General features: G+C 39.6%; 1 protein-coding gene across 1 annotated transcript in view; it reads right to left on the bottom strand.

The window, feature by feature from the left end:
- Positions 1–1843: 1843 nt before the first annotated feature.
- LOC124775200 (glutamate receptor 1-like) overlaps positions 1844–12184 on the bottom strand; it is a 91745-nt gene continuing 81404 nt past the window's right edge. The window contains exon 7 of the mRNA XM_047250039.1: positions 1844–2119. Within this exon, the coding sequence (XP_047105995.1) occupies positions 1844–2119 (276 nt within the window). The remainder of the gene's footprint in view (positions 2120–12184) is intronic.

Raw genomic sequence — 12184 nt, 5'->3', positions numbered from 1 at the left:
CTAGCATCTAACAAAATGAAGCCTACCACCCGCTTTACAACGACAGAGCCTAAGTCGCATTCCACTTCATACCACTTCAAATATTTCGAGTTGACTGCAGACAACTGTGACTCTGACAGTATAGTCACATGACACTAGCAATGTGCACAATTTTTAGCATCTGAAGTTTGAAACAATTTCCAAGACTTAGTATCACTTGGAAACCTTACCAATATTTGACTTAATATTTCGTTTTTGATAACATCAACAACTGGTATATGTCTGTGGTTACTGTTAGTTAATATTGTTAACCAGGTCGGGTGCTTGGTGAGGAAATGTAACTGAAATCCTTATGACGTTAAAAAAAATGGAGAAAAAATGGTGGCGTTTCTGATTATTTTATGAAAAATATACACTACGGTGGTCTCTGTTGCAATGTTTACGGAAGTTTATTTGTTGTAACATAAAATGTGCAGTATATGCTCCTAAATATCGCTGCCAAACCAAAACGGAGAAGAAAGTTATGCAAGTTCCAATGAGGTACAAAGTTTCTGTGTGTTGTTGTCAGCTTGTCTTGCAGGATTTTCCGTATCTTCCACATATGCAGTTGTCTGCGTTGGACTCAGATGAAATATTTAGCTTTGAAATGCAAATTAGCAGGGACCTGGAAGTAAAAAGCAACAATTACTAACACTACATAAGCTAGTTGATCACACAGGATGGGTTTGGAACACAAAATTTTATTGTTGATTATGACGCGTTTTGATGCCAACTATCATTAGACAAAACCAAAATAATGTAAAAAGATGTTTTGTGTTGTGATTACTCTCAATGCAAGAAATTAGAGTAGAAGGTTTTTCCGCATCTCATTTTCTATACATCGCTTCGAACGTGAAGCAAAACTCTCTAATCTAGTTTACATCTTAGTTATACATAAATCATATCACAAAATTGTGGTCAACTTTTACCAATTTTTTAAATTTTATTTTCTATTTCTGTTTCGAAATCATTGTGTTACTGACACCTCATTTTCTTTCTCATCGTCTTCTGTTCTCGAAATGTCCTTAACTTAGAGCTTGATTCCAAGGAAACCATTTTGACAATTACATACCACAGCAATAAAACTTTGTATGCATAAGTAGCTAAGCTTCGAAGATATGAACTTATTCATACTTCGTTTACTTAGCTAGAAGCAGCTGTTGGAGAAGTATTTAGTTTTTCTCTCAAATCACTAGGTTTTCTGAACTGCTCTCAAGCAATAATTTTTCTTTTGCAAAACTATACTTCATATTGGTCGGTTTGATACTCCATACGCCAATGTCCCACTCTTCGTTAGGCTATGCAAATTTGGAGAAAAAATCTTTCTGCAAGTTTCCCTCAAATATGTTTTCCTTGATTGTCATGACTACTTTAAACCAATTAAATATTTCTTTTACTAATTTAGATTCCACGCCGGTCCATTTTGTATTCCTTTTGTCCGTTCCCCACATTAATTTTAGGTGTAAGAATGCAATCAAACTTGTTCCCTAAAATAACTAATTTTTTTTTCTGAATTACTCCAGATACGTTCAAACAAGAAGAAATTTTGACATTGCACTGGTTTGTTTGATATCTCATTTGCCCATTTCCAGCTCATCGTTGGGTTATGAGAATTCGCAGAAGAACCCAAAGGTGTCTGGCTTTTTTTTCCTCTCTCTCTTTAAGGCTGAAGATGAGTATGACCAAAATGTGTAGTAAGTGATAATAAATACCTGATGGTGCAAACAATTGCAGTGCATAAGCATTTGTTATATTGGTAGATTATCTTTGTTATCAGTCCTCGGTGTAGTGAACAACAGTTTGGTAGAAGCATGGTCGAAGTTCTCTAGGGTAGGTTGCGTTCTTCCCAACAGTGCCGCCTCATCGTCGGTGTAGTGACAGATGGACCCCTCAGTTCTGCGATGGTTTTAGTCCTCCGGTGGACGGCGATCTCCACCAGCAGCAGGGCCAGCGACACGCAGAGACCGAGCACCAGCAGCGCGAACTCTCCCTGCACGTGCGTCAGCTGCAGCTTCACCGGGCCGTCCGGCGCCTGGGCGTAAGACCGAAGGCCCGTCTGTGCAGCCAGCTGCACGCGCGGTGCCATCCACTTGCGTGCCACCTGCAGAGGGCGTATACAGCAATGAGACCATGGTGTACCGTCCTTTATCTTCCAAGCTGATTTTTGGCACACTAAAAAGGAGTCACACAGACTATATGCAGAGTATAGTATACGCAATATAAAATGTTACTAACGACCAACTAAAACTTTTATGAAAACTATCAACTTTGGAGACGTCGGTACGAGGTCCTCCGGTCTGTCATCTACATCTACATCTACATAATTACTCTGCAATTCACATTTAAGTGCTTGGCAGAGGGTTCATCGGACCACAATCATACTGCCTCTCAACCATTCCACTCCCGAACAGCGCGCGGGAAAAACGAACACCTAAACCTTTCTGTTCGAGCTCTGATTTCTCTTATTTTATTTTGATGATCATTCCTACATATGTAGGTTGGGCTCAACAAAATATTTTCGCATTCGGAAGAGAAAGTTGGTGACTGAAATTTCGTAAATAGATCTCGCCGCGACGAAAAACGTCTTCGCTTTAATGACTTCCATCACAACTCGCGTATCATATCTGCCACACTCTCTCCCCTTTTAAGTGATAATACAAAACGAGCTGCCCTTTTTTGCACCATTTCGATGTCCTCCGTCAATCCCACCTGGTAAGGATCCCACACCGCGCAGCTATATTCTGACAGAGAACGAACGAGTGTTGTGTAAGCTGTCTCTTTAGTGGACTTGTTGCATCTTCTAAGTGTCCTGCCAATGAAACGCAACCTTTGGCTCGCCTTCCCCACAATATTATCTATGTGGTCTTTCCAACTGAAGTTGTTCGTAATTTTAACACCAGGTACTTAGTTGAATTGTCAGCTTTGAGAAATGTAGTATTTATCGAGTAATCGAATTCCAACGGATTTCTTTTGGCACTCATGTGGATCACCTCACACTTTTCGTTATTTAGCGTCAACTGCCACCTGCCACACCATACAGCAATCTTTTCTAAATCGCTTTGCAACTGATACTGTTGTCATCGTGTATGACATTGTTCTGTGGCATGTCTGATGGTCTGCGGTCCTATACAATTACAAAACGAGAATGGCTGCATTTCTGTTAAAAACTTTTGCAACTGCTATTTTAGGTTCTAATTCTGTTTAAGGGGAGTTGGAATGCCGGAAAATGGAAAAAATTCACATTTTCAGTTTTTAACCTTATAACTTAATTTGAAATTTTCTGCTTAAAATGGTGCAAAATTTGTTAAGAAATTCCAATTGGAAGTATTTTTATTTAATTTTTCAAAATTACATGTGCGCCCAGCAAAGTTACCCATCTTGTGATTTGTACACATTTAAATCTTCGCATTTCCGAAAACATTACATATAGAAGGCTGTGGATTTCACTCTTCAGTTGTAGAATCTTTGATCCTTCCATAGGTACCATTGTTTTTACGACTAGCTGTGTTTATTGTTCAGTTTTTGATCTGTGAGTGTTTGTTTTGAGCCTCGAGTTTAGTTTGTCGCTCATTTGGAGTTTGTTATCTGTCTTGTTTTGACTTTCAGTGGTGAGTGCGTAGTTTCTACGATGCCTAGGAGTGCATCATTATTTAAAAAGCGAAAGTTTCGCGGTAATAGATTTACAAATAACGTTTGTTCAAGTGATTCTGCTTCAGCACCTGTTGATGCTGGTGAAAGTTCTGACGTTTGTACAGCTGAGATGTGTGAAGGAGACACGCCCACCAGTGCATCAAAAAAGAAGTTATCAAACTGTGCAAGTGAAATTACAGATGAAGCTTCTAATGAACAATATGTTTTAGTCGACTTTCCTGTTTTTACTGAGTTTATGAAGAAATGTTTGTGTTGTAATCTTTGTGGAGGTTCTTTTGATATGAACATAACAAAATCTATAGGACTTTCCTGCAAAATTGCTATAGTTTGTGCCAGTTGTGAAAATGAGACCTGTTTTTGGAGCTCTAAAACATGCAGTAGCAATTTGTTTGAGAGTAATATCAGGCTAATGTATGCAATGAGAGCAATTGGTAAAGGACATACTGCTGCTCAAACATTTTGTGCCATAATGAATCTTCCACCTCCACCTGCTAAAATTGACAATTACACTGAAGTGATAGGAGATGCTGTTCAGTCTGTAGCAGATTTATCAATGAAAGCTGCTGCCAGTGAAGCAAAATATATAAATGAAGGAAACCCAGATATCCCTGTTGCTTTTGATGGAACCTGGCAGAAAAGGGGTCACACATCCAAAAATGCTGTTGCTACTGTTACTAGTGTGGACAGCGGTAAAGTTTTGGACTATGAAGTGCTCACTAAACATTGTTACCATTGTGCATCTGGTAAGATAGAAGCAGCTCACATATGTAGCAAGAATTATGAAGGTACGAGTGGAGGCATGGAGGCTGCCGCTGCTGTGAAAATGTTTAGCAGATCAGAAAAAGAACGGGGAGTATTTTACACAAAATTCCTTGGAGATGGGGACTCCAAGGCATACAAAAGTGTTACAGAATCCATGCCATATGTCAATAAGACAATAACTAAACTAGAATGTGTCGGTCATGTTCAGAAACGAATGGGCACTCGTCTAAGGAAACTGAAACAGAATCTGAAGGACAAAATTTTGTCAGATGGTAAAACCATTAGAGGTCGCCTGTCAGATAAAATTATAAATGAATTACAACAATACTATGGTATGGCAATAAGAAATAATGCAAATAATTTGCAGGAAATGAGACAAGCTGTATGGGCCACATATTTACATCGATCATCAACTGATGATAATCCTCAACATTTTGCTTGTCCAGATGGTCCTCAGTCATGGTGCAATTATAGAAAATCTCAAGCTACTGGGGATCCTTATCACCATAAAAATTATATTCCATTGGCTGTTATGGAAGTAATTAAACCAATATATAGAGACTTGGGGCATCCTGATCTTCTGCGAAAATGTCTTCATGGTTGTACCCAGAATCAAAACGAGTCGTTCAACAACCTCATTTGGACTCGTGTACCTAAGAATGTATTTGTTGGGATAAAAACATTGAAATGGGGAGTCAGTGATGCTGTTATTTCATTCAATGATGGTCATATGGGTAGGCTAAAGGTCATGGCAAGGCTCGGCATTGCTCCTGGTATCAACACCATCAGAGGTCTTCAGCTTCTGGACAGCGTGCGAGTAAGGAAGGCTCAGTATGCAGCTGAATTTAATACAAAAAAAGCAAGGGCAGCAAGGAGAAGAAAGCTTCTAGGTGAAGAAGAAGAACTAGAAGATGACCCTGATTACTCTGCTGGACACTTTTGATAATAGAATAAAAGGTATTTGTGAATTTTCATAATAAATTACTTTAATCGCATTTTCTGGCATTTGACATTTTTAGTGTTACATGTACCTTTATCTCATAAACCACTCAACCAACAACATTCAAATTTTCAGAAATGCTGCAAAACAGTTCAAAGAGGCCACTGAACTAGAATCATGACAAGAACTGGCTTATTCTCTGAACTAGGGAAGTTTATGTTATACTTTTTCCAATAAAAAATGGCTTAATGGTAAAAAATTCATAAATACTATACCAACAAAAAGAAAACATTGGTTCTAGTTCAGTGGGCTCACAATATATGCTGAAAACCTCTGCCAGAATTTCAAAGTTCTGAAGATAATAGTTCCAAAGAAAAAGGTACACAAAGTTAGCAAATTTAACATTGGCGAGATAGGGCATTCCAACTCCCCTTAAATTCTAATCAAGAGTGGTATCGGGTGTGGATTACATCATTGATATCTAGATGTATTTGCAGGTATTTATTATTAACGATCCATCCTCACTCGCTCGTAGCAGCATTACTACACTGTGGTTGAGGGTGTTGAATGTGTCTTAGCTGTGCCAATGTTTTGTCTGGGCGACTTGATAAAACATGCAATCATTCTCATGATGTTATTAAGTTGGATGTCTGTTTATGGTGAAGTTAGGCAGTTTAAACTAAATGGTACACAGTATTCAGCGGATGAGAACACAAATCCCAGAGCACATGAACGACGGTTGTCTGCTGATGTTCCCCACGTTGTACCACATAGCTTGTGGTTGATGTTGTTTCCTGTTCAAATTTTTCTCTAGTTTTTGTTAGGTGCTCTCAATCAAGTAGAATTCTCTCAGGGGCGAGATGCAGATGCTGATACTGAGTAAGTGATAATATCAAACTGCATGTTGAATTTTCTTCCGGCACGTTTGTTATTTAGGCTGAAGCAGGAGACTTCCGTTTTAGAGGAGTTTGGTTGGAGTCACGATTTACGAATTACGCTACACATTGTTAGAAGTAACTAGTCATTGGTGTAACCAAACTTCCTTCATTTTGATTTTGACGTGTCTGTAGTGTACAAATTGAAGAGAAATGGAGCAAGAACAGATCACTATGGAAGGCCGTATTGTTGTGGATTTGACGATGTATCTCATGAATCCTTGGAACACTCTATTATTTCGCATATCGAGAATGAGTCGATAGGCTTCTCTGCAAGGAAATTACCGGAAAAATATTCGTCACCCACTTAAACGCTAAAATGGCTATGAATTGCTCTCGATTTTACAGGAGTCGTACCAGCCGGTCATATGACCCTCCACTGCCAACAAAAGTCATATCGGTGAAGTGGTCTGATTGACGTAATCCATTGTATGAAATCAGTGCAATAACGTGTGTCAACGAGGAGACGTGACAGAAAAGAGCTATTCTATTTGGACGTCTCCAGACAACAGTGTGGATATAGTCAACGATTTGTTAATGTATCAGAGCGTGCTATTCAGCTACCCTAAAAGTAATTCTGTACCACTTGCACTTAAGTAACACGATGTAATAGTGATCGTTGCCGACAGGGACCGCCGAGACGAGTGTCATACATTCTTAGTGACAAACGTTTTCAAACGAGACATGGAATGCTTCTGTCAATGAATTCAGGTCCTTGTCAACCAGTTCCCGAGCGAAAATAGCGAAGGCAACCGCAGGTAATTGACATCTGCTGTCAAGTACCTCACAAAAGTCCGTTTCTAACGGTGACACATAAAGCCGAACGTCTTCGGTCGGCAAGACAAAACGTAAACGGGACAGTAAGTGGCTACTTGGACGTGTCTCACGAGATCTGGGGAGAAGTGATTTTGTCTTGTTTATAAGTACTGAAGGCGTCGAGTGCACCGACACCCGGTGTGGTATTTAACCTGCTATGTGCGATGTGTGTGGGTACGGCTGGATGTGGTTCTATGTCTATTAGAGGGTATTTTCCGTAGAAGCACTTGTGCCCACTCATCTTGGTTACCGTAAACTTGGACCGTGACCTTTATGTCTACATTCTATAGGTAATGGGCTGTCTTCCATATATGGAAGAACAATATGTTGTGGATAAACCTGTCCACCAAAACTACAACAATGGTGTTCATGCCTACATTCCTGGTTCGACTAGCAATCATCAACCCCTAGATTTGGTAGCCCTAAGTGATCTGACCGTCAACGAATGACTTCATCTGGATATGGAAATCCAGATGAAACCAATGTACTCTCACCCCCGTCGAACTGAGCCCACTATCAAGGCTAAAGTCGGTGTTACACGGAATTAGTGTGATATTCCTTAGTGATGAATAACTTTTGTCTGGTGTTCTTATTTTCCTCAATGCAATAGCCTGAACACTAATGTATCCCGAAAGCTCAAAAGTCACTGCCACAAGAGTAGAGACTTATTTAACTCTGCCTCTGCAGTTCAATCAATTATGGTAACCTATATTAAAATTGTTTTGTGAGGACGTGAGACACATCTGGGAGCAGTATATTTTCATTTCCTACCGTGCGGGAAATGTATGCATCGTGCGCTTGAGCAACTGGAGCAACGCCGAGTTGTTGCGCTACAGTCGACAAAAGGAGGTCCGACATTACATTATAAGGAATCCCATGAGTTTTGTCACCTCGGTGTGTTGGTCAGTCAGTGAAAAAGTGCAGTAGTATGTGATGAAATACACATGTTTTTCTATTTTTTATCTCTACATGTTTGCACATACAGTGGGAACACACCCACAGTATATTCTGTGTCATTTGATCAGGTTTCTTCCCACTTAATTGTGCCGCAAAACTGTTTCTTTTGTTCAGTGTGTTCCAATGAACCCGCTCCGAAAAATTTTTTAAGTTACATTAGAAGTTTTAATATTTCTTTGGCAGTTTTGATATCAGCAGGTGTTTTGCTACCTCGTGCATCTGGTCACAAGATCCGTTGGTAGTCATTGCTTTTCTAGCCAGACAGTGTGTACAATTTTTGAAATAAGTTCCATGTAGGAGTAGTAACATTGTTGTGAAATCCTATTGTGTTCTTCAGTGTACGCTCCGTGTGTAACTAGGCTTAGTTTTTACTGTCTGCCCTTCGAAATACTTTATGATTCAAGAGTTTGTAGAAACGTTGTAAGAATTTGTTGCTGTTGTGTTTTAAGATTTTTGGGATCCAGGCAGGTATTGCTGTTTTTTCAAACAAAGGAATTTTGATATTATTTTTTAAATTGTTAAATTTAATTGTGCCTCTCCTCAGTTTTGAAGTGTTAAAGATGTTAGGTTTGTAAAAGCCCAATCGATTGTGGGCAATCGGTACAGTTCAACTTTATTTAAGAAGTGTTTACTCGTTACTAGTTAGGTTCTTTGGATCACTGTAGGAAGGTGGTACTGTATGATGTATAAATTATTTAACGTAATAGTGTGATTAAATAATGGAATTTTATTAAATACGTTTGTTTATGTATGAGAAACTGCAATGTAAAAACTGGTTCATACTTAGGAATTTTGTATTGCATAATACAAAAGACATAGTGATTCCCCTCCGCCACGGAAGTGGTTTGGCGCGCAAAGAAAAGGTGGAAGTGGCGATCAGGATGACCGGAAAGCGAGAGAGCACAAGAGGTAGTCATTAACCAGCAGCCGACTAGTCAACAGCGCAGGTCCCGAGTGAGGCATCCAGTAATCAATTTGAAATGAAATGGCGTAAGGTGTGATTGCGGGTGTGAAATGGTGCTCTCGCATTGGAAATGGCTCTAAAAATGATATTCACGTCGCCAAGAAGAACTAATTAGAGCTTTTTACTGTGAAAGGAGAGGTCAGGTAGCCGCCACGTGATCGCCTTCACTATTGCGCCACTACTTCACCAGATTCAAAAGGTTAGAACTGTGTAACTTATGAACCAGAGTGTTTGTGAGAATATATTGCAATAATAATTCAAATATTGCAAAAACTGTGTTTAAACTTTGAGTCTGCCCTGTGCATATAACGAAGTTGGGTCGTAACCTTAACATGATAAAGTCCGAGTGTCCCCTGTATAAAGAACTGGGTATGTAAGATCTATTTATATGTGCCTAAATTCAATGATAAGGTATTAATATGTAGCTAATTAAATTAATTGTTGCATAGACAAAGAGGGGCACATGATGCCAAATTTAAAAACGGCTCCAGTCTACTTTGGTTTGCTTCTACTTTTCAAGTGTCTTTGCTTTAATGTTAAGAAGCATAAATGTTGTCTGTGAAAACTAATTGCTTCACATGTTAGAGTTTTTCTACCTAAGGAAATCTGAAGTATTTATATAAAAGAGTCTATAGAAAAGAGATGTGTATAGTGTTAGCTTATTGCATTTGTGCTGTGTAAATGCGTGTTGTCCTAACTTGAACTCTGGTCAGGTGTCATTTAGTCTCGAGTTGTTATGATAACATCCCGTGTGATAAATTAGTACAAGGTTGAAGTGATGATTGTTGTTAACAGGGATAAAAATCTTTTCCATTACAGTGATTACTAAACTATGCTGTAGATAATTACTACTACTCACCATGTAGTCCGTTTGGTTGTAATAGGTGTTCACTGCACTTTACAAAGAAAGTAATTATGAGAATCTCCTTTTACAAGATTAAAGATAGATACAATGAGATTAACGTTTTCATATTATTTTGCCTAATTAGGTTGGCGACCGAATTTTGTTTCAATTACAGGAACTTTGTTACTATTATTTATTACAAAATTTTAGACTTTCTTTTGTCTACCAACTGCTCCCCCTACCGAATTTCATGTTCTATACCCTCTATCAGTTAGGTAACACTCGGTCAGATTAAAAAAATCTCCCAGAGGATAACACTATAATGTGCAGGTTTAAACCAATTTTTATCCAAGAATAGTTCTAAGCACTATGGGACTTAACATCTGAGGTCATCAGTGAAGTGTTGGCAGAAGAGCCAACACCGTGTTGCTAGAGGAGGCCGAAATGCACGCGTTTAATTACACGCAGACTGGCGTGAGGTCTGGAACAGTTTAATGTAATCAATATAGCCAATACGGTACGCTGTTTCTGGAATACTTAACTTTAATCCATAATCGGTGTACATCGCTCTTGACGGTACATTAATAATAATATCAATATAAACTGGTAATGGCGCCTTGCTAGGTCGTAGCAAATGACGTAGCTGAAGTCTATGCTAACTATCGTCTCGGCAAATGAGAGCGTATTTGTCAGTGTAGCATCGCTAGCAAAGTCGGCTGTACAACTGGGGTGAGTGCTAGGAAGTCTCTCTAGACCTGCCGTGTGGCGGCGCTCGGTCTGCAATCACTGACAGTGGCGACACGCGGGTCCGACGTATACTAACGGACCGCGGCCGATTTAAAGGCTACCACCTAGCAAGTGTGGTGTCTGGCGGTGACACCACAATCAGTCCCCTAGACTTAGAACTACTTAAACCTAACTAACTTAAGGACATCACACACATCCACGCCCGAGGCAGGATTGAACCTGCGACCATAGCAGCAGCGTGGTTCCGGAATGAAGCGTCTACAACCGCTCGGCCACAGCAGCCTGCACCAGTTTTGGTAATCACTACTACGCGAAATAGTGTTATAGGTTGTATAACGCTAATTTAACTGTGCTATATAAATCCACTGAATGTTCGTTGTAAATCTGATGTTGGGAATTTACAGAATAAAAAATTAATGGGTAAGAGACCACTCACAGCTCAACCCAGTCCCACCATTTACTTAGCTTTATTTGCTAGTAGCAGTGCGTGGTTATGGGTATGACGAGACTTGGATAGGAAATAGGATAATTTTGTACCTTGTTAGCTCAGTATTTTAGTGCTTAGGTGTCGGTTCCTTACCACGTCGTATACTACTCTGTTTACTGTTCTGTTTCAATATATCTACAAAGTAGATGACCCGAATGTTGGAATTGCAAATGGTTTAGCTGAACTACGGATCAGAAATCAGGGGTGCGGAAACCACTAGAGGTGCAACGAGAATGGGACAGTGTATTCGCAAGGTGCTGGACCACCCACTGGCCCTACCGGACGTTCAGCCAGCACAGGTGAGTGGGACTATCTCCAGTATCATTCTGCTCTGGCTGATCTAGCTTCAGTGATAGGAGTATTTGAAGTTGGTGAAATCTCATGGTCTCAAGTTGATAAGAGTTCGATCGCGAACGTTACATTATACGAACAGACTCAAGGATTTTAAAAGAAAGAAGGGTGTAGAACAATTTCGAAGACCTATCACTCCATTGTAGACCCAGATGAAATGTTTGCAAGATTGAACTCGCATACTGTTAGATAAAAACCGAATGTATTGATAGTGAAAGCTAAGCTAGTGAGGCAAAAAATAACAAGGATGGGATTGGAACAAAAGAACGTTACGGCTCTATCATTTGCCACGATGCCTAATTTTTTAGTATAATAGTTGTGAAAAGATAGTATCAACATTAGCAAGGATATCAAACATACGGGACAGTTCCACTAGGATTTAAAGGACTAGGGAGTGGTGTTGAGATTGAAAGATTTTCAGTTTTGTCCGTTCTTGTCGCCAGTGATTTCTGACAATTTAGTACAGGTGTTACAGGAAGCTTTGAAGAGAAAGTTAGCACCTGTGCACCTCTATGAACTTTTTTGCAGGTGTCAGCTCCCTGGTTGAACACGCCGTGGGCAAGTTGGTAAATTATACCTTCGGGTACAACTTTCTGACGGGGGGCTAGAAGATACTGTTAGCAGAATGAAAATAGGTGCTCGATGTATGTCTCTCCGTATCAAAATAATAGGTTGTTAACAAGTTCTCAGAAGATATATTTCCTGAAGATAG

Source organism: Schistocerca piceifrons, chromosome 2, assembly GCF_021461385.2.
Source record: "Schistocerca piceifrons isolate TAMUIC-IGC-003096 chromosome 2, iqSchPice1.1, whole genome shotgun sequence".
Taxonomy (NCBI): domain Eukaryota; kingdom Metazoa; phylum Arthropoda; class Insecta; order Orthoptera; family Acrididae; genus Schistocerca; species Schistocerca piceifrons.
Note: the sequence above shows the minus strand (reverse complement) of the source record. Positions and strands in the feature narration are given on the sequence as shown.